Source organism: Rhopalosiphum padi, chromosome 4 (genome assembly GCF_020882245.1).
Source record: "Rhopalosiphum padi isolate XX-2018 chromosome 4, ASM2088224v1, whole genome shotgun sequence".
In the NCBI taxonomy this organism is placed as follows: Eukaryota; Metazoa; Arthropoda; class Insecta; order Hemiptera; family Aphididae; genus Rhopalosiphum; species Rhopalosiphum padi.
Genome location: NC_083600.1, coordinates 54,755,115 through 54,776,866, shown reverse-complemented (window position 1 = coordinate 54,776,866; position 21,752 = coordinate 54,755,115). Strand labels below are relative to the sequence as shown.

Here is a 21,752-nt window from a genome sequence, read left to right as displayed (position 1 = left end):
ATTGAGCATAATTTTTGATATCAGTACATAATGTAGTTTCTTAAACAGGATAATGGGGGCATGGCCGTAAATTTTTTTATTATTGTTTTCAAAACTGTTTGCTATAAATATTATTTATTAGTGTATGATTTTATATTAATTTAAGTTAACAACGTACTAAATTACTACTAATAATACAATTTAAGCAAAAAGGTGGATTATTCTCAAGTCCTGAAAATACTAATACATAAAAATGTATAACAATTTATCATAATTAATTCGTAATTAAAATTTTTATTTGAGAAATCAAACTAATAATGGTTAAATATTTTGTTTTCATTCTATAAAATAACTACATAATTGTGGTTATTATTTACATTCATATACATTTTCCAATAAAACCAGTTAATAACAAAACTGGTTTTAACCAGTTTAAAGCTTTGATAAATTATTTACAAATGTACATCAATAATTTGTCTTTTACTTCTAATTTATTTTTATTTTATATCGTTTTTAAGATTTACAAGAATAATTAATTATAATTAAGTTCATTAAATAAATAACCTTATTTAAAAATATAACTAGTTTGCTTAACTCAACATTCAATTACTAGGATCTTGAAATTCTGATTTTATATTTTGCTGAGATATATAAACAGTTTTATTTGGTGGAGTCTGAAAACAAAAATAATTTAAAAATATCAAAAATATAATAATAACTTGGTAATTTATAATAAAGTAATCAAATAATTTTACTTGTGCAACAACAGGTCGTTGGGACATGAGAACATATTTTTGAGGATTTCCTGTGTTACTTGTGGTTGCCACAACAGGTCGACCAACAACTGTTCTAGACGGTGTATCTATATAAATTTAATTTAATATTAATAATTATAAAACAAATATTTATATTTTATTAAAGCCTATTTATTTACTTGTTTGTGTTACAGTTTGGTTGCTTGTACTTTGAGTAGTAGTTGTTATACGGGCTTTGCATACAGCAGCATGCAACTGTACACCAACTGAACCAAATTCTTTTTTGTATTCGTCTAAATTATCTGGTGGCGAATGTGTTATTTTTAACACAGGAGTCAATATTTTCTGAAGTGATATAAGCAAATTTAATAAATATTTATAAGTAAATGTGATTAAATTTAAGATAAAATATTACACAAAGTAAGTGTTTAATTTGGTTTCCAGATATTCTATCCACATTATTCTGTGTAACTTCGGGTGAGTCTAGTCTATCAGATATCATATGTACTCTGGGAATGACAAAGACTTTAATTGTTTCTGTTCCTAACTCTGCTAAACCTAAAATATTTAATTTGATTTAATACAATTTATAAGTTATAAACATATGACTATTTTTATATACCTTCAAGTGCCCCATACACTGATGGAAGAGCGGTTTTGTCTGAATTAGTAGCATTTGTAAATACTCTAGTTATACGAGTTTGTACATTGTTTGTTGGTGTATTAAACATTTTACAAATTTGTGCCATTAAGCGCGAGGCAAAATCTCTCAAAGCCCAATGATTATCGATTTCTGGTCTCATGCACAATTGTTTACTTACAACACAAGTAACAACAGAAGGGATAATTTCATGTAGCTAAACCATAATGTTATAATTCAATTATAAGAAATCATACAGTAATATGTCATTAAACTTACATATTTTTCTAAATAAAGAGCTGGGTTATCCAATAATGCTTTGACCATTCTCATTAAATAAATAAGTAATGCTAAATTATTTTGAACAACATTTACTTTCACTCCTTCTGCAATAAATGTACACATACGAGGTAACATTTCGTGAAGGCCAGGGTCAGATGCCAAACTTTGAAGAGCTTCCTGAAAAAATTAATTATTCCAATTGTTTTAAAGTCTATTATAAATTAATAATAAAACTATTTTAGATTAATAGAAAGAAAGAGAAATAAATGTGAGCCAGTCAATAGTTACTCGAAGTAAATTTTTTTTGTCTAATTATCTAAACACTTTTTACGTGATATAATAATTTATACAAAAATTGAAAGATATGCCATACTTTAATAATTTTAATATTAATATAATCTAATTTATGGCAACCATTTAAATAATTAAAAACATATTTGATGTTCTAGAGTCAAAACTAAATGTATGTATTATCTTGTAGCTTTGAAAAAAGAAGCTTAAACACGCCCCTATCCCTATATCTCAAGAAATCTGTTGATATAACTTTCATTGGAATCGGTCAAGTAGCTTCTGTAATTAGCTGTCAACAACTTACATTTGTTACAGAAATGCATTTTTGTTAATTTTCCAAAAAATTATTAAAGCCATATATTTTCTGGAAGGAGTTATTTACAAATAAAAATCACAAATCATTGGGAAATTGTAAAAAGCTTCACATTGGGATACTGTAATTTATTACTTAATAAGTTGTTTTTGATTGCGAAAAAAAAGTACTGTTATATGGACCATATTGTAAAACAAATTTTTATTAAAATACATACAGCTCTTCGAGATTCATCCGATCCAACACAAGCTTCTGTGATTTCCTTATAATAAAGTTGTTGTTCGACTGATAACTCATGAGTTGCCAATTGTTTCACATGAACAGTTTCAACATTACGTAATTTTTGAGCTTTTCTAAACAAAAGCAACAGATTTAAAATTTTTTTTTTTTATACTGACTATATTATTTTACCCAGTAGATGGTCGTCCAGAAACTTCCTTATCAATGGGTTTTTTTAATTTGTTTAAAGGATCTACACATTCAAGTTTTTGAACATCTTTGGATACAGAAGGAGGATTTTCTGGTACAGTTGGTTGAACTCCATCAATGGCAAGCCAGTGGCCTAAAAATTTAATAAAAATTAAGTAGTAAATTTTTAATCCTATATAATGATACTAACATCGAATGCTGATTTCTAAAGGTAGCTTAGCCAAAGGAGCATTAACAAATTCAATAAGATCGATGTCTTTATCATCAATGAAATGCAATTCTCGTCCACCACCCGATGCATATCTAAATGGTACATGTTCTTTAGCATGAAATCCATAAATAGGCTAAAAATATAACAATAGTATTTAACAAAAACTGAATAAGTCAAAGAAATCATTATCATTCTAATTTTACTTATAAATTGTCATTATACATCTTTAGTTTTGAATATTAAATACACAGTTTTTTACTATAGAATTTTTAATCAAATATTCATCTATGCAATTATTAAGGTTTATAAAAATAATAAAATAATTAATAGGCCTACTTTGATTTTTATATTATTTTGACAGTACATAGAGTGAGTAGGGTCATCATATTTTTCAAAAAAGCAAACACAAGAAAATAGTAAATCTTAGTTTCCTAAACAAAAGGTTACCAGAATTAAAAATTTAAAAAATCATATTTATATATAAGTACCATATCTATAGTTGAAACTAATTCAAACCTTTAAAAATGTTTGTGAAACTTTGAGTAATACGACTATAAGTATAGGAAATCTTTATTTTTAACATTAATTTCTTAAAATATAATAACTAATAATTAAAAGTTTTGTAAAATATAAAGTTAATTACATATTATATTTTTATACTTAATAACAACTACATTAATGTTCTTTTTGACTATCAAAAGTTACAGTGTGTATTATCGATGAACTTTAGATGGTAACCAGTAATAATAATATTAAGTAATATTGTATTATTATCTCAAAATGAAAATGGGTAATAAATAGGACATTTTAGTCTCTGATAAAAGTTTTTGGAACAATGGAACATTTAGTTTAAAAACACGACATTCTTGTAAAAAATGTACATCTTTCATCCCTACCTAAATCTATGCACTATATCTAGCTAGATAAACTTAAAAAAATAAAATAAAATAATGATACAAATATTTGGATCATTATTTTATCAATGATAGATTTCTGGATTAATAGCATTTTAATAAATTATCAAATTCATAGTAAAATAATTATTTAAATATTTATTCAAATCATAAAAATTAATAAACCAATATAATTTGTATAACTTACTTCAATACCGAAAACTTTTAAAGCGCTATCAATGTCTGAAGGTAGTAATTTGCATCTATTAGAATGCATCATAAACTTTTTGCTTTCCTAAGAACAATTACATATTAATGTATAGACTGTATACAAAATGAGCAGTACATGTAGTAAAGTATAAATGAGACAATACAATTTACTGCTAACAATAAAATAGTAAATGGAATAAAAACTTCAATGAAAAAAAAATTCTCAATGGTGAACCCTGTAAAAAGTCTTCAAAATAAAATATTATGTTTTCTAATATTTTGACGTTAATTTAAAACTTTAAATGTTAATGGCATTTACAGTGTAGTGTATACCTTTGATAATATAATTTATACACACATATTATCTGTAATGGGCTCACAAATACAATTTGTATATTCGTTGACTAATTGAAATATTTTATATATACTATATTAAAGTAGGCAATAATTTTATTTTATTTTTTAATCTTTTATAATATATTGTAGGTATAAAGTAAAACATTTAAAAATGTCTCTTAATAATAATACTTAATTATCTTTTTAACAGTAAATAAAAAATAACTAAACTGCTATCTACACCTATATATTTCTAATTAAATATTAACAATATAAAGCATTGTAAACATTTAAATTATATTTATTTATCATTTTTATATGGCTGTGTGTAAGATTAATGTTATAACCTGGGATTATTTTTCTTGGGAAATTTTATTCTGCAACTCCAATGAACTACATAGCATGAGAATATAATGGTTGATTCAGTTTTATTATCAGATTATGATTGATATACTAACTACCTACATAAATAAAAGTTAAATGTTACATTTGTTGTTTAGTTTGAAAGATGGACGGATTTGTTAAAAAAAAATAAATATATAATTCAATGCTATTAATTTAATAAATATATTTTGATGATTTAAGAAAATATATAGAGTATGGATATAGCTTTATATTACTTTATACTTCAGCATATTTAGAGATTTATTGATTTTTGATTCTAAAAATATCTTTGCCTCTTGAATAGCAATTAAAAATGAAACATTAAAAATTAAATAAACTTACTTGTAACACTAATTTAAGACGATAAGTGGCGGAATCTGATATTTCTTTAGCTGCATCGTCAGATAAATTACCAATACCCACACTTTCCGCAATTACCTTTAATGATTCGGTCGGTAAAATAGAGCCATAGTTTACTTCAATTTCACCCATTCTGCTAATTAATAATTTAAATGTATATATGTAATCTGAAAATTTAAAAATTATAATTAATTTACTCCACAAAATGCAACTATATGGTAAACCCGAATACTTTATAATATACAAACTATATTACGGTATTAAATTAAATTAAAGGTAACTTGACTGTATGTATCAATGTATTTGTAGTACTAAACACAATATTGGATTTTTAATATATTTTATGATATCAATGACAGGATAAGTATTTAGTGCTTACTTCTCAAGATGTATTCTTAAATTCTTAATTCTTATGATCATATTATGATTTAAATTCTAAGGATTTATTATTATCAATGGATCCTGATTGTTGTTATCGTTTAACCAAGAACTATACATAAAATATTGTAAGTAAACCAAACATAATACCAGTAATACCATAGAACATGATCGTTTTCTTTATTAATATTATGTTAACATTTTATTTGTTTACAAATCGCATGATCAACTACTGGCTACACTGTGTAGTGGTTTATACTTTTTACAAAAATTAAAGATATTATCTTTGACACATTTGACTATAGCCGCTATATGTAGGCTATACTTGACACTTTGAGTACTTCGACAGCCGTGTTCAAATTGTTCAATAGTAACTATGACAAAATACATGTATTGTATTTTGTCATGATAGTAACTGCATTTTAAATTAATAACTAATACTTATTTACCTAACTGTAATATTATAGTCTATAATATAATGTGCCGAACAAATCCGAAATGTTGAATTAATATACATGTTAAATATTATATTATTCAATTTTATAATTGTGTATCGGGTATCGCGTAATCTATAGATTATAAACTACGAATGGAGTATGGGCCACAGTCCCGATAATTTGAAGCATAAACTATTGACTTATTAACGACAAGCCAAAATGACTTAAACTGTACACACGCGCAATCGCCGCAATCTCAACCGTCGCATATTTATCCAATTTCAAGTGTAAATACGCGACGATTATACTCGCACATGCGTAGATAGCGCGTCTCATCCAAATGTCCGTCGCTTATAAAAATATGTGTATTTGTATTTCATTGTGCTAATTGTGCTTCAAAAGTTAAAGTTACATTGTTAATACTGGCAAGGTGGGTATTATAGGACATTTATTGTTTACAATTTAGTCGTATTAAGATCTTTATAATTCTAATAACTATGGTTTACATTTACAAGATGACTCCATACACCATTGTCTATACATGTGTTTCTACATATTAAATATATAACAAAATACAAATTGAATATTGTATTAATTTGGAGAATAAGACCGGACAATTAAAAGTAAGTTAACTAATTTGTATTACAAATTATATCTATTATTTAAATTAAATTAAATTGATAATTTAATGTTAATCATAACATGATTGTATCTATTAAAAATTATCATCAACTTCTGTCATGGTTTTGTTAGGTTTATTATATAGAATATTTAAGTTAATTTTGGTTTTTATACCATTATTATTATTATTTTTTTAAGTTTAATATACAAAATATTAAACAAATACATAAATTAATTAAGGACAGAATATTAAATACATTGTTAATAAGTGAAATAAGCATTGATGTATCTGACACATTTAATTCAATTATATATAAAAATGTGTAAGAATAATAATATATTTATTTGATTATTTACAGTGGCGGCTATCCTATATTAGAGGTGGATGGGGTGGGTTGTCTATGTAATTTTTCGTGAGCGAATAATACAATAATACTTTGGAATATTTTAATAGTATAATAGTAAATATTTTTTTTTAAACATGTTGAATAAACTATTCAGTAGATGGGGTGTTATATAAATGAATATTATTGAGGATGGGTGATTACTTCTTATGTTTCACTACACCTATATTTTTAAGGATAGCCGCCACTGATTATTTATTTTATTAAATATTTTAATACAATTCAACGTTCTAATATTTATATATATAACAAAATTACCCATCCCTTTAAGCAAAGCTTGTGATGGCATTTATTGATAATCATGCCTAACAACAACAGTCAATAGTCACATATTAATTCTTCCTATAATAGTAAATTTTGCTTATAGTCAACACACTTATTTATTAACCATTTTCAATCAATCATATTAATATATATATTTATAAATGTTAAAAGAGTACAAGTCTTATTATACAATCTAATATTTGTTTAATATATCCCAAATTTTCATATTAAGAGGACACTACACCCGCATGTTGAACTGTAAGCTTGACATTTTTTTTTTTTATTGAAATTTTCAGCAACATTGAAAATTTTCAACGGCTGAAATTTATGGTTTTAGTAATAAATAATAATAGAAATTTATAAAATTTATATTTTATAAATAATTAAAATATATTAAACAGATGGTATTTTTATTTTTTTAAGTAAGTTGGTAAGTTTTTAGTGTATAAATGTTTAATTAACAAATGGTCTATTGTCTGTAATTTAAAAGAAAATAATTACAAAATCTATATGAAAAAAAATGTTCAGTATTATTGAAAATGTACAGCTCTACGGCCGCATGTGTTGTATTGTTTACGTCTTACACATGTAAAACACAGCAAATCTGTTTTGCGCAGGATAGAACCACTTAGGCTGTAGTGATAATTAAGACTTCAAATTAATATATAATTGAATTAAGAAAATTATCAGTGAAATATTGTTTTTATTTTTTTAATATCACTTATATAAAAAAATTGCTTATTGTTTCCAAATTCATTATTTTTGAACTTGAATAACTTTTTTTTTTTTATTTACGATATCTAAACAATAGAAACTATTCACAGCCAAAGTTTTTCTTTTTATATGTTGAAAATTTTCTTTCTTAGTTATTACTGTAACCTTCTTGGTTCTTTCCAGCGTGAAACAGTTTTTGCTAAGTTTTAAATTTGTAAGATGTAAACAACATAATATGCAGGTATTGCGTCCTCTTAACATTGTGGATAGTCTTAGGTCTATTGCTTAGGTTTAAATTAACAGATAATCATTTTTAAAGGCACAAACAATCCATTAAAAGATATGTATTCTAATATACTAAAACGTCTAAAACTATAGGTACTATATCATCCATCAATTTTATAACAAATTTGAAAATAACTGCATATTACGTTACACTTCTAATTAGTGGCAGTTAATTGATTTTCTCTTGGGGGGATATGGCTGATTTTTTAACAAACACTGTTTAATCATAACAAACTGTATTTAATATAATATAATATTAACGATATTTTTATTATATTATTAAATCTATATTTTTTTTTACCATTGAGACAACTCTAGAATAATACAATTATACAATTTACATAGTAAATAATAATATATAATTTATAAGCACTAAATTTAAATTTCAAACATATTTATAATTTAGTTAAAAGAATGTACAAAACTTAAAAGTTAGTTTCAAATATAGTGTCATATGTTTGAACTGTTAATTTAATATTTATTCTAATAAATTATGCAAGTATTTTCTTTCAGCCTAAAGCATGTATAATACATACAACATATTGACCTCTCCCAATTACCATACTATTTCTCAAATATTTAGGTTTTAGGCATGAAAATATTCTAGTGTTGTCATTGATACCAGAAGTGTACAAAGTATTTGTAATTAAGTATGCAGTTTAAGAAATAATTCACGATTACATAACTTTATAGTATTAAGTCCCATTTTCGGAGATTTTCCTGTATATTATGGGAAAATGTTGTTTTCCTTAAACTTAACTCTGCCCCTCCCCTCAAATGACCTCACTGTTAAATTTAAGTTTTAATTAGGGTGGTGGTGAAATCAGGTGGCGGCTTTCATTTAGGTGAGCTTATATATAAATATATATTTATCAAATTTATATAGACTAATATGTTTTTGTTCCATTTTTAGAGACTTAGGACTCTCAATTAACTCTAACTAGTATGGTTAAAAATTGTCGTATAATTTATTATATTATATTTATTATCTTAACTATATTTTATATTGGTATGGTATTTCATACCCATTTGTTTAGTATAATCGATTATTGTTAATTTTTCGATTTGATATTCCTCCCATGCAGTGCCATGTTAAGGTTTATTGCCACCAGGGGCACACATATTTTGCCACCTTATACCCCCCTCCCACCATAATACCAATCATTAGAAAAAATCTGGTATAATATACTGATTAAATGAATATAACAAAGATACTTGGTTGCATCACTTCTTGGACAAAATATAGATATTGGGTGGAAATATTTATAATTTATATACCTATATAATCAATTACTTACAATATAATTAAATCAATAATATAAAATATAATTTATATTTTTTTTAGTCATTATGGAAACTAATAAAAACAACTTAGGTTATAATACTATAATGCTGACAAATTTAACATGTAAATTTATTTTATGTGTAGACTGTAGAAAACAATTGATCATTTCAAAAAATGTCTAATATTTTAAATTTAAAACACTATGATAAATTAATAAAATTTAACATAAAAACATAAATTATGAATTTATATTTTTAAACCTTTCAAGAATTTTAACTGTTTTTTTAAAATCACTTTGTTTTTTATCATACATTATGATAGGTATAGGATAGTCATAGGTTATGATTCATAACCTTTTTTGTAGCGAATTTAGAAGTGATGTTTTCCCAATCCATTTCTTCCAAAATATTATTTTTAGTTCATAAAATGGATAGTGTTGACAATATTTCATTTGCTAATAATGATCTTAAATAATTTTTTACTCTCTTCAATACAAAAAAAGAATAATATAATTTGTAGTATGACAGCAAACTGTTTACTGTCCACTGACTACTGAACACTGCTATAATAATATAGTAATAATTCTGTTATTTGTAAATTAATTGCTATACATTCATTATTTCTTATAAAATTTTGCATTAACTTTCTTATCCATTTTTTTTAGAAATTTACAACTATTAAAAATTTTTTGTTCAATTTTATAGATATTGTCCCTACAAGTATGACATTAAGATTAAATAACAAATATTATAACTATTTTATATTCTTATAAAATTGTATTCCACTGTACTCTTTACCCGTAATTTGTTTATCATTAAAATAATTATTTTAATTAAATATGTGATTATATTAGATATAGTCAGAATATAAAAAAAACACATAATAATATGTAGCAGTAGAAAATATCATAAAAATTGTTGTGTAGTTATGTTCGATAATTTATAAATTTGCCTAAACAATCAGTTAATTTCTCCAAATAATATATGCTCTATTCAGGTAAATTTTGGGTTAGTCACCTAAATGAATGACACCCACAATCAGCAATGATAATATAAGAATTTTTTAATCTATATTCAGACTAATAAGATGTGAAAATAAGTAAATACATATGGATATAACTTCCTAACATTATACAGTCTTATTTTTTAAATGCTTTTTATAATTTAGTACAAAATTAAGACTTAAATGCTAAAAACTGTAAGCCAAAGCAACACATTTGATAAAAAATTTTAAGTTAATTTATTATGTTTTTAGTGGAACGTGATCCCAATAAAAGAAAAGTCAAACCTCCTGCTAACCCGGAATTGGTACATTTAGATGATATAGATGGTGAAAGTTCTTCTGATAGTGATTTCCGTATTGAAGATCACTGTGTTAATAGTGAATCAGATTCTGATAGAGCTTCATATTTGACATTTACTGATGGTATGTTTTAAAAAAGAAGTTAATTGGTTTTTTAATGTAACATTTTATATTTATTTATATTTATATACATATTTCAAAAGATGATGATAATCAAGAAGAAGTTGAAAAAGATGATGAAGATGATATTAGATGTAGTGATAGTAATATGACCACTGATGTCACAAGTATCGTTACACACAATCAAGATAATTCTATAAAAGTAACTTTTTGACCGATTTTTATGTAACTGAATTTAAAAGTATATTATCTATTTTTCAGGTAAATTTAAAAGAAATAGTAGATAATATTCATATTTGTAGTATTTGCTTAGGCGATGCTAGTGATGATGTCAACGAATTAATAGATTGTGATGAATGTGGTATATCAGTTCATGAAGGTAAATACTTATTTAATAATAATAAAGTAATAGTAAATAATTATTATTTATTTTTAGGTTGTTATGGTGTTCATGATTCCGGAAGTGTTAGTTCATCTGTTTCATCATGTTCCATGGAACCATGGTTTTGTGAAGCTTGTAAAGCAGGCATAGAAAATCCTACTTGTGAATTATGTCCTAATTTTGGTTTGTATATTATTATAGATATTCTATTAACTATATTTTTTTACAACTTGAATTAATACATTTTGTTTTAGGTGGAATATTTAAAGAGACAGATTGTGGAAAATGGGTACATTTAGTATGTGCTCTATATGTACCTGGTATAACTTTTGGTGAAGTCACAAGTCTCAGTAGAGTTATGTTATTCGCAAATACTACACCTCGGTGGGGTAATAAACGATGCAGTTTGTGTAAAGATATGAGATTTAGTTGTACTGGTGTGACTATTGGATGTGATGCTGGGATGTGCAGATCTAATTTCCATGTTACTTGGTACGATAAACACATATTATTCTTTAATAGGAAAAAAATCTTTTATTTTTGTTTCATCATGTTGTAACATCTTCTTTCTTGACTAATACAAAGTTTAATTTAATTTAATGAAATATAGCTGAGGATATGAGCCTCATTGTGGTTCAGTAGCTCAGTCTTTAGATATGAAAATACTGGTTATTTTTTTTACCACAAACCATTCATTATTTAAAAAACTATTAACATTTTTAACTATGAGTTATAAGTATTTATAGTATAGTACAGTAGTCTTCAACCTTTTTGGACTCGCAACCCACGTAAACTTTGTAAAAAAGCTAAAATTGCTAAATACTTTGTAGTAGTACTATTAAAACTGAATAAATAAAAATTAAATTTTATTAATTGAAAATGTATCAAATTTGTATGAAAATATAAAAAAAAAATAAAAATTGATAAAAAAACTTTTATGCAAACTTTGTCCTTGAGTGTTTTCACATAATAAATTCCATCTTGGCTCAATTTGACTCAGCACAATCCGTAAATCATCTTCAGTTTCAAATCTATTTCTTTTTGACGTTTTCAAATTTGCCATAGTAGAAAACACCTTTTCTCATTAATAAGTCGTTGGAAATATTAATAAAATTGAAATAGCTTTAGTTGCTAATTCTGCGTAATTTCCCGTGCATAAGTGTGCCCAAAATATTTCTAATGAAGTTTCACAAAATATTTGTTTTAGTTTGTTATTACTTATCACACGATAGGTTATTTAATTGATTTTCAATGTCAGCAGACATATTTACTATCATTATATCTACTGCTAATGGTTATTCAATCCACTCATAATTTACTCAAATATCCTCAAGAAAATATTGGTTAAAAAATTTTTCTAAGTTAGTCAAATGTTCGTTTACTATTTCATAAATGTCTTCAAACTTTATTTTTTCATTTATTAATTTTTAAGTTTAATAATTAAAAATTTATTTTTTTACCTTCTATAATTTTATAAATTTTATTTTAATTTTAAAAAGAAGACTTATTGCGACCCAATTTTATAGTTTGAGCGACCCACTGGTTGAAAACCACTGGTATAGAATATAGATAGCAGAGTGGAGTATAAGAGGCGTAATTCTCAAAATGTTGATCTACTACTTTGCTCATTTCAACTTTAAATCCTCATAAATTACTCTAAAATGTGATGTATACATATATAAATACTCTAAGCTTCTGTTTTAAAATATGAAATTAACAATGTATTTTACCATATTAAAAAAATGTGTGATAATAAATGATTTATGATTATAAAAAATAAAACTTTTATTACTACAATTATGTAAAAAAATATATTTAAAAATAATGAGTGGGTTCATTATAAAAGAATCTAGTATAATAATTAAATTACACCTATTAAGCTGTATTTATTATTTATTTCTAACTTAGTTTAATACTAATTAATAATTACATTGTCAGTCTTCTTTAACTGATTCAAACTAGTTCCCCCTAGCTATCATTAAAACTATTTACTAAATTCTTACATCATAATTTATCAATGTCACCATACCTATTAAACACATACACGCACACACCCCCTCTATAAGGCAAAACAAATTGTTAGAATGCGTTATACAGTCATAATTTATAACTCAATTCTAAAATAGAATAATTATGCCCTATGTTTATTGTATTATGTATTTTTAACAAATAATTTACAGAAATGAAATTATTTTTATAAGTATTAAATATTTATTAATATTAATAGTGCTCAACAAGAAGGTAGTTTATCAGAAGCAACAAGTCCAGAAACTGATCAAACAGATCCATTTTATGCTCATTGCAAGTTGCATGTAGACAAACTAGTAGCAAAGTTAGTATATTAATTTTTTAAATAAATCAGTATTTTATTTTTTTTAAGTATGTTAATTATTACATCGTAAAATAAATTAATAATAATTTGCAATTATCGCCCAATATTATTCTTAAAACTAGATGTATTATTATTATTTATGTTTAAAAAAAAAAAAAAAATTATAGTATATAATATATTCATGTTTTTAAGGAAAAGAAAAAGAAATTGGGAAATACTTCAATTAAGAACAAAGCAAATGAAATTATTGCGTGAACAACAGTCTTCTGAAAAATCAGCTACATGGCAACGTAATCAACGAAGGCTTGAAAAATTACGATCTAAGTATTATGAAACGAAAAAAATCAGTATAACTGAGTCAAGTAAGCTACATAAATTTATTTATTTGTATTCAAGTTAAATACATGGTTTATTTTTTTATAGCATTTAAGTCCAAAGTTCCTCGTCCCATTACAACCTCAGCTTCAGCATGTCGAGCCCTTTGGTTAAAAGCTGGCTTAATGGGTGTAAATATGGCTTCCTGTGAGGCTATTGAAGGACAAATAAAAGCATTGCGCGATGTACCAAAAAAATGGAATGTACCTACTACATTTAGGTTAGATAAAATTATTCATGCATTCTCTTCTTCGTTCTTATAAATATTTTTGTTTATTTTTTTAAGTTTGGAATTTGTAAGTTACTTCATGGATAGAAATTTAAGATTGACAGATTTGAAAAATCAGCTTAAACATTTTACTGACCAAAATATCAAACTTCATGATGAACAAATAATTGTACAAAAAAAATATGATCAAGTAATACAATTATTTAATAATATACATTATATTATATACACTAAGTACATGATATGTATAATATATTTTAATTAATTTTTGTAGGAGTCCAAAAACAATGAGATTCAAAAACAAAAACATTTAGAACTTAAAAATATTATTACGGCATACCATACTGTCATTAATATGTGCAATCCTAATGCTAATATTTTAGATGTAGATATACTTACTAGAGAAGTTCAAAATGATCATAATTCTTTTAGTGAGCTTAATTTATTTTATTTTAAAACTTACTAACCAATAATTCATAAACAAGTTCTAGATTTCAAATTATATTCTATTTAAAAAAATTAATACATTTTATAATTTGTATTTAGTAATAAACAGTTCAACTCCTACTCCTGCTGTCTTAAAAGCAGGTCTTGGAATATCAATCAGAAATAATGATAATTTAGAAATTACAGGTAAAATTTGTATGATTTTTTTAAAGTCCGTTATGTCATATGTGTGAATTTATCATGTGTAATTAAACTCTAATATTTTGTTTTTCAGATAATGTGGCACCACTAGGTTTGTACAATAAATGTGGTATTTGTAGTCGTACAAATGATCAACACTTGTTGGCAAAATGTGATACATGTTATTTATACTACCATTTGGGTTGTTTAAATCCACCACTGACTAGAATGCCTAAGAAAACCAAATTATTTGGATGGTAAATACAAATATTGAATATTTTAGAAAAGTTACATTAAAAAATATGTTATAATTAGGCAATGCAGTGAATGTGACAATAGTAATTCTAACTCTGAACCAGAAACAGTTGATCCAAATGCTCCTAGAAAATTAAGATATGGTGGTAGAGAGCGATCTATGTCAGACAGTCATAGGTCTTCATCCATTGTTAATGATGTAAATATAAAGTTTTTTAAAAGATTCAAATGTAAGTATAATTCAATTAAAAATTAACTATTTATATATTAGTTACAGGATTTCAATAGTCTTACAGAACAGAGTAAAATGCCTGGTGTATCAAGTAAGTGTTAAAAATATTTTAACCCTTAGCTACACGCGCCATTTTTTTTTCAATAATTGCACGCGCGGTGCATTTTATACACCAATTTGTTTTACGCAGAAATCAATGTCGTATTGCATATATATGCATTTTTATTGACTTTATTTACTAATAAAAGAACAAAATACTACTTAATATTGTTTAACATTTAATTATAAAAAAAAAATTAATAAAAAAAATTTTTGTTATTACTATATTATAATTGATAAAAGCAAAAATATCTTACTCGCGCGGTGTATTTCGTTCACCGATACAAAAATATTTTATACGGAGCTTGTTTGTGCGGCTACAAACATCAAATGACGACTGAAATGGATTAATAACTATTACATATTAGATAAGAAAAGGTTAGATTAGGAGAATAACTGAAAACAATTAAAAACTAAAATAGAACAAGATAAACAAAAATATTGGTGTACAAAGTACACCAGCGCGTGTAGTTAAGGGTTAAAGTTAAAATTTAATTATCATAATTCAATCAAATATGTATAAATTTTAAAATATAATTTAATATTACCTAATTTCACTGTTTTAGTAATTTTTTAAATAATAAATTTGTCTTATATTAATGTTATTACTTGTATTTTAACATTTTTAGAGAAAAAAAAACATGAACGGCACAGGGAGAGGTATTCTCCAGAAATAATAACAAAACGAGTGAAGTCTCGCAAACGCAAACATAAGCACCATAGGGATAATAATACTTCAGAATTAGAACCAACTAATGATTATTTAGTTAATGAACCACCACGACAAGGAATTAAGCTATTTGTAAGTTTTGATAATTTATCTCAGAATCATTTTCAAATGTTATATTTACTATTTAGATAAAATCTGTACCAAGTGCTAGTGGAGTTAAAACAACATCTTCACAGTTACTTATTGCATCACCAGTAGATGAAACACCTCAAACTTCTACAAAAACCAAACCAGAAAAGAGTGTTGCACCACTCAGAATAACAACAACATTGACAGATATTAAATTGACTCCTAAATGTAATACTTGTCAAACAACTGGAACAAGCATTACAATGGTTCAGTAAGTATTAAAAGGGCAGAAATATTTTAGTGATTAATTTATAGATTAAATATGTAAAAGAATAATTATTTTATTTTATAATTTTCAATTTAGTTTTAATATTGATTGCAAGACATACAATTTATAGCAGTGGTCTTCAACCTTTTTGGACCCGTGACCCACTATTTTATACTTACATTTTTCCGACCTACATATGCTTTGTAGAAAAACAAAAAAAGTTAAAATTGATTAATGCTTTGTAGTAGTACTAACTTACACTGTGATTTAATATCCTTATATTATAGAACATGAATTATATAAACTGTATTTTCATTCATTTCATCTATTAATCTTAATTTTTATTTTAAAAATTTATTTTTATATTGTAAATTTTTAATTATAACAATTCATAAAATCTTAGTTTTATATTATCAAATTTTTTGATCAAATAAAAATGTTCTTATTGAAAATTTAAATAACAATTTTAATTGCCCATAAAAACCTCTAAAACAGTAAAAAAAATTTAGAAAATTATTATATAAATTATTGGTGAAAATTTCAAGTTGCTATGGTTATTCATTTTGTCGAATATTGGTTTAATGTAAAAATGTCCTCAAATTGTTTTTCTTGATTATCAAGAAAATTGCTAGACATTTTTTATTATTAATTCTCCAAAGTATCAACTATATCTAATTGTCTACTAAACCACTCAATGTTGAAAATCAAATCATTTTTATTAAAAAAACTTATTCTATCAATAGGTGATGACAGACATGCGTCATGTAGAATCAATACATTCTTTACTTTGTTCAGAATCCAAAAGAAATTATAATTATAATTAATCAACTTTTAAATACCTTTACTTATTTATTTCTACAGGTGTGATGAATGCAGTAAAAATTTTCATTTTTGTTGTCTTGATCCCCCAGTGAAAAAATCACCAAAAGTACGAGGATACTCGTGGCACTGTGCTGAATGTGATCCAACGGTACATCAATAATTTCTTTAAGTCTACCATTAGTCATTATATAAAAATTCTATTTGATAAAAAGAATAAAAATTAAGTTATGTTTGTCTGCTATTAAGTGTATACTCTATTTTAAATAAGAATAAACCAGCTAGTGTATAAAAATAGTCTTAGTTTTGATTTCTCCTAAATAAATGTCTGTAAAAACTGTATATGACTGAAGAAGCTGCAGCCGACAGTCACTAATTATGATCATCTATTGCTCTAAAGCATGTAAAACTAAGGAGATCTGATGTCCTTTCTCTATTTCTGATACGTGAAATGGTTTATTCTTATTTAAAACAAGTATAATAAGTCCAGGGCTTGGAACCTCTTTTGCATATTTCTAAGGATATTATTCAAAATTAAATTTGACACTTACTTATTTTATAGTAAATAAAAAAATTAGTATTCATTATTTATTTATACTGCATATTTTACCAAATTTAAGTGATTTTGTCTATTTAAAATTGTATGCATAATAATTTTGTTTGAAATTAACAAAATAAAAATTTTACTTATTAAATAAATAAAATTTAAAAATAAAGAGCCTTTGAGCATCCTTATCAATTTTAAACTATACTACAGATTTAATAATTAATTTTTATTAATTTTTTTAACTTAAATTAAAAATAGTATAGTTAAATAAAATACATTTTTAATAATAAAAAAAATGAATTTATTTGCATATTATTAAAATGCTTTAACAGTTATTCTCTTTTTGAAGTTTTATATATGAGTATTTTTATATAAAACAAAAATTAATTGCATAGTTTTTTACCACATATTTGATATTTTTTATACACGTCACTTAATGTTCTGAGCCCTGAATTAGTAGTAAATGGTTATCTAATTGGTTATTGTTTAAATATAGTTTTTGGTTTGATTCCTTGAAATTTATAAATTTAAATAAGTTGTATAGTTCATCTATTTAATTCAGTGGTGGCATGTAATTGTTTAAAATGGTAGAGTAATAAAATTTAAGTATATTGCTCCATGGTCGCACAAAAAGAATAATTTTTTGTTTATTTACTATTTATGTTATTTATTAAATAATTTAGTTTTTAGTAGTATTAGATTACAGCTAATGCGTTGTTGGTTGCCTAAACACATGGAGCGTGTTACATAAATTGTGACACAATCCGGCTGTCATAGATGTTTTTCCAAATTTCCAAGTTCTAAAAGCAATGCATGTTTCCTCAGAGAATATGCTCTCCTAAATATTATTATAAGCATTGTTATAATTATATGACAAACATTTTTATTAGTATTTAATTTTACAAATTTATTATTGTTGATATTAATGGAATAAAAGCAACCACACTATTGTCCATAGACACGAACCACCACTGATTTAATTACTTAAAAAGAATAAGAATACAGTTTCTAAGTCTCTAGTTCAGTTAAATATTTATTATCAATAAAGCACTCATAATTTATTTGTTAGTAATTATTATGTATGTAGTGGTGGGCTGTGGCATATTTTCGTTTCCCCGTACTCTATAATCAAAAAAAAATAAATATAATTCATGGCCGAATTATAATGTATTATATAATAATATAATAATAACATTTACTAAATTTCAGATTAGTACAAAATATATTAAAAATTGAGTTCTAAAGTCTTACATGACTATTTTTTAAATTAACAATTATTGTATTAAGTATTTTTTAAACCCCTCCCCCCCCAGAAAAAATTTGAAAATATGCCACTTGTAATGGAAGTATACATATTAACTATTATACTATATTTAAGCATAAATATTACGTTTTTCTATTGTTTTTTGTTACTACAGTAATTATAGAAAAAAAATAATTATTATTTATTTTATTTTTATATGGTAAAATCAATTTTTAATAAAAATGGGTTTAAATACTAAAAATTCCAAATTTTAAAATTAAATCATAATTTTTTTTTTACCTTATCAATCTTTGATTTAATAATAATATTGTACTGTTTACCTGGTTAACATAAGCAATAGGAATTAGAATATATGTTTAGCCATAAATAATTTGCTTAATAATTTTTTATATATATATATATATATAATAAAATAATATTTGATAAATATATTTCAGGACAGTGACTCTTCTTAAAAATATTTGGAAGCACAATCTTCTTCATTGCTATGTATCAATGATCTTCAATGATTATTTGTACTCAAAATGGTTTTAAAATTTTTTTTTCTATTGTATTTTAAAATTAAATTCCTCATAATGTGTTAATATTATATAAATAACATATTATATCATATTTTTTTTTTTAAATTTAAGATCATTTGAGTATAGGTAGTACTCATATATTATTAGTGTACTACATTATTATGTAATTCAACTTTAGATTTTCCAAATAAAATAAATTAACTAAGTGTGAACTGTGAAGTACTTTTCCTGCTTCATAGATTCCAAAAATAATTTAAAGAATACATACATTTTCAGTATTCTAGAATATCCTTATTTTAAGAAACTATTAACTTCCTTTTAAAATACACGACTGGCATATGTTGCATGTAAATTAGTAATGTTCCTTTTTAAAGCGGAGTCAAGTACTCTCTGAAGATGATGCATTTAAATCATTTAAAGTTTTAGGTGGATGAGTGTGTATGCAGAATAAGTTATACTAATACTAATAAGTAATAGGTATTATAGTAGTTACGTATTACTTAGGTATTACACTATTACCATATTAGTAGGTTATTATTTACATAGATATTACTGTATTATATCATATTTAATATTTGTATCAATTTTAAATAGTGGGTTTCCTATAAGTCTGATATTTATATTGATCATAATATATAGATGAGTTTACCGTAATAAAACTGTATTGTCAATACTACAAAGCATCTAACCTAATTTTAGATCAACTTTATTTTAACAAAATTAATTTATAAAAGAAAAGTAGTTAACAGCTTAGTTGTGCATTGTACATGATTACTTACAATTGATGTTAATTATACTTTGTCATTGAAGAGGAAGTCACTGTAATGTATTTGTTAAATTTAAATAAAATGACAAATCATTGCATACAAAAAAAAAATTTACTATGAGTTAAAAAGTTTTGTAAATCTTATTACAAGGTTCATTTTGTGATATATTTTAATGTTTATATTGATATTAAAGTAATTTATTTGACTATCAATGGTAAGTTGAATTAATTTTGTAATCAAAAATGTCATTATTATAATATATGTTACGGACTACGGTAAATGACATAATTAACCTGTAATTGTCGTAAACATATACAAAAAATGGAGATTTTTGATATTTACCAGTTTATTGTGATACTCTCCAACCAAATTGGTAAATGTTGAGTATAATACTAAAATTCGACTATTACACATTTTTGATGAGTTTCTAATATTTTAAATGTTTTTGAATTTTTGTTTTATGAATTAGGTACCTATTTTTTATTCTCCATTCGAGTCATTTCGCAATTGACCCTGATCTAAGAAATCGAATAATGCTTTTAAAAGTCTCGTGTACAAATCCTTACTTAAAATGTGTGTATGCGATACGCCATTAAACACACTGTCGAAGTGTTGGGACAGCAATGGGCAGTTATACAATTTTAATCATAAATTATATATTTATATACAAAGTTAAGTAAAGTAGATAAGTTGTTTGTATTTACTATTTTACTATTGAGGTAGGTTAGGAAAAACAAAAACAGTTCAGTAATTTTATTTTATTCTATGATTTGAAGTGAAGTTACATACAAACTACAAAATATATATCATACGTAGATATTCTTCAAACTTTTTATTTAAATTTTGTGTCACAGTAAGTTTTTTAGGTGTTATTTGGTTATTGTTAATAATTTTCATATAGTCCATGGTTAAATTAAGTAAAATATTATGCAGAATAATATGTTCTAACTTTTTATGTATCATTGTTTGTATTAATTGTATTCCGTTTCTTAATCTTACGGTTATAATTTTAAAAGAGAAGTAAATTAGAAATTGATACTTTATTGGTTTATTATTATATTCTAACTTTCTAGATACCTGATAGATTTTTTTTTTTTCAAATTTCAACCAATCGGCTATCGTATGATTCGTATTTAAAAAAAAATAAAAGTTCAATTATTCATGCTTGATTTAGAGAAGACATTAATATTTAATAAAAATATATATAAATAAATGATTCTGTGATTTATATATGGTTACAAGTTTGTTGAAGTTAAAATAAATATGTATGTTATTATTAATACTTTATACTGGCTAACCTGATTTTTATCAAAAAGCATATTGAGACACGTGAGTTATTATCT

The 21,752-nt window shown here is 24.5% G+C and overlaps 2 protein-coding genes across 4 annotated transcripts; one reads left to right on the top strand and one right to left on the bottom strand.

Annotated features, from left to right (window-relative positions):
• Nucleotides 1-451: 451 nt before the first annotated feature.
• LOC132929333 (transcription initiation factor TFIID subunit 6) lies at nt 452-5,606 on the bottom strand. Of its 3 annotated transcripts, none has more exons than XM_060994619.1 (12): nt 5,463-5,606; nt 5,066-5,250; nt 4,002-4,088; nt 2,880-3,033; nt 2,672-2,822; nt 2,478-2,613; nt 1,654-1,833; nt 1,357-1,591; nt 1,150-1,292; nt 914-1,079; nt 735-841; nt 452-653 (listed from the first exon to the last, which is right to left on the bottom strand). In XM_060994619.1, exons 2-12 carry the CDS (start codon nt 5,213-5,215, stop codon nt 582-584), a joined length of 1,581 nt encoding a protein of 526 aa, XP_060850602.1. In that variant the 5' UTR covers nt 5,216-5,250; nt 5,463-5,606; the 3' UTR covers nt 452-581. The 3 variants fall into 3 exon arrangements, with proteins under 3 accessions (XP_060850602.1, XP_060850603.1, XP_060850605.1); XM_060994620.1 differs by having other exon boundaries at nt 5,340-5,470; XM_060994622.1 differs by lacking the exon at nt 5,463-5,606 and adding an exon at nt 5,332-5,462.
• Nucleotides 5,607-5,773: 167 nt separating this feature from the next.
• LOC132929332 (PHD finger protein 14-like) lies at nt 5,774-19,854 on the top strand. Its single transcript, XM_060994618.1, has 20 exons — nt 5,774-6,328; nt 6,414-6,521; nt 10,726-10,896; nt 10,977-11,095; nt 11,155-11,272; nt 11,330-11,458; nt 11,530-11,767; nt 13,503-13,607; nt 13,800-13,969; nt 14,031-14,202; nt 14,269-14,401; nt 14,486-14,642; nt 14,758-14,844; nt 14,933-15,095; nt 15,154-15,292; nt 15,365-15,416; nt 16,054-16,226; nt 16,283-16,494; nt 17,353-17,461; nt 19,559-19,854. Coding segments are annotated over exons 2-20 (2,466 nt in total). The 5' UTR covers nt 5,774-6,328; nt 6,414-6,520; the 3' UTR covers nt 19,577-19,854.
• The last annotated feature ends 1,898 nt before the right edge of the window (nt 19,855-21,752 follow it).

Bases quoted from the DNA above. Each gene is read 5' to 3' on its own strand.
- LOC132929332 (XM_060994618.1), top strand. The intron at 13,970-14,030 runs GTAAGCTACATA...ATTTTTTTATAG, and splicing joins AATCAGTATAACTGAGTCAA to CATTTAAGTCCAAAGTTCCT. The intron at 14,643-14,757 runs GTGAGCTTAATT...ATTTGTATTTAG, and splicing joins AAATGATCATAATTCTTTTA to TAATAAACAGTTCAACTCCT.
- LOC132929333 (XM_060994619.1), bottom strand. From the start codon at position 5,215: ATGGGTGAAATTGAAGTAAACTATGGCTCTATTTTACCGACCGAATCA. The intron at 1,080-1,149 runs GTAATATTTTAT...ATATCACTTCAG, and splicing joins AAATTAAACACTTACTTTGT to AAAATATTGACTCCTGTGTT. The intron at 654-734 runs GTAAAATTATTT...TTTTGTTTTCAG, and splicing joins AACGACCTGTTGTTGCACAA to ACTCCACCAAATAAAACTGT.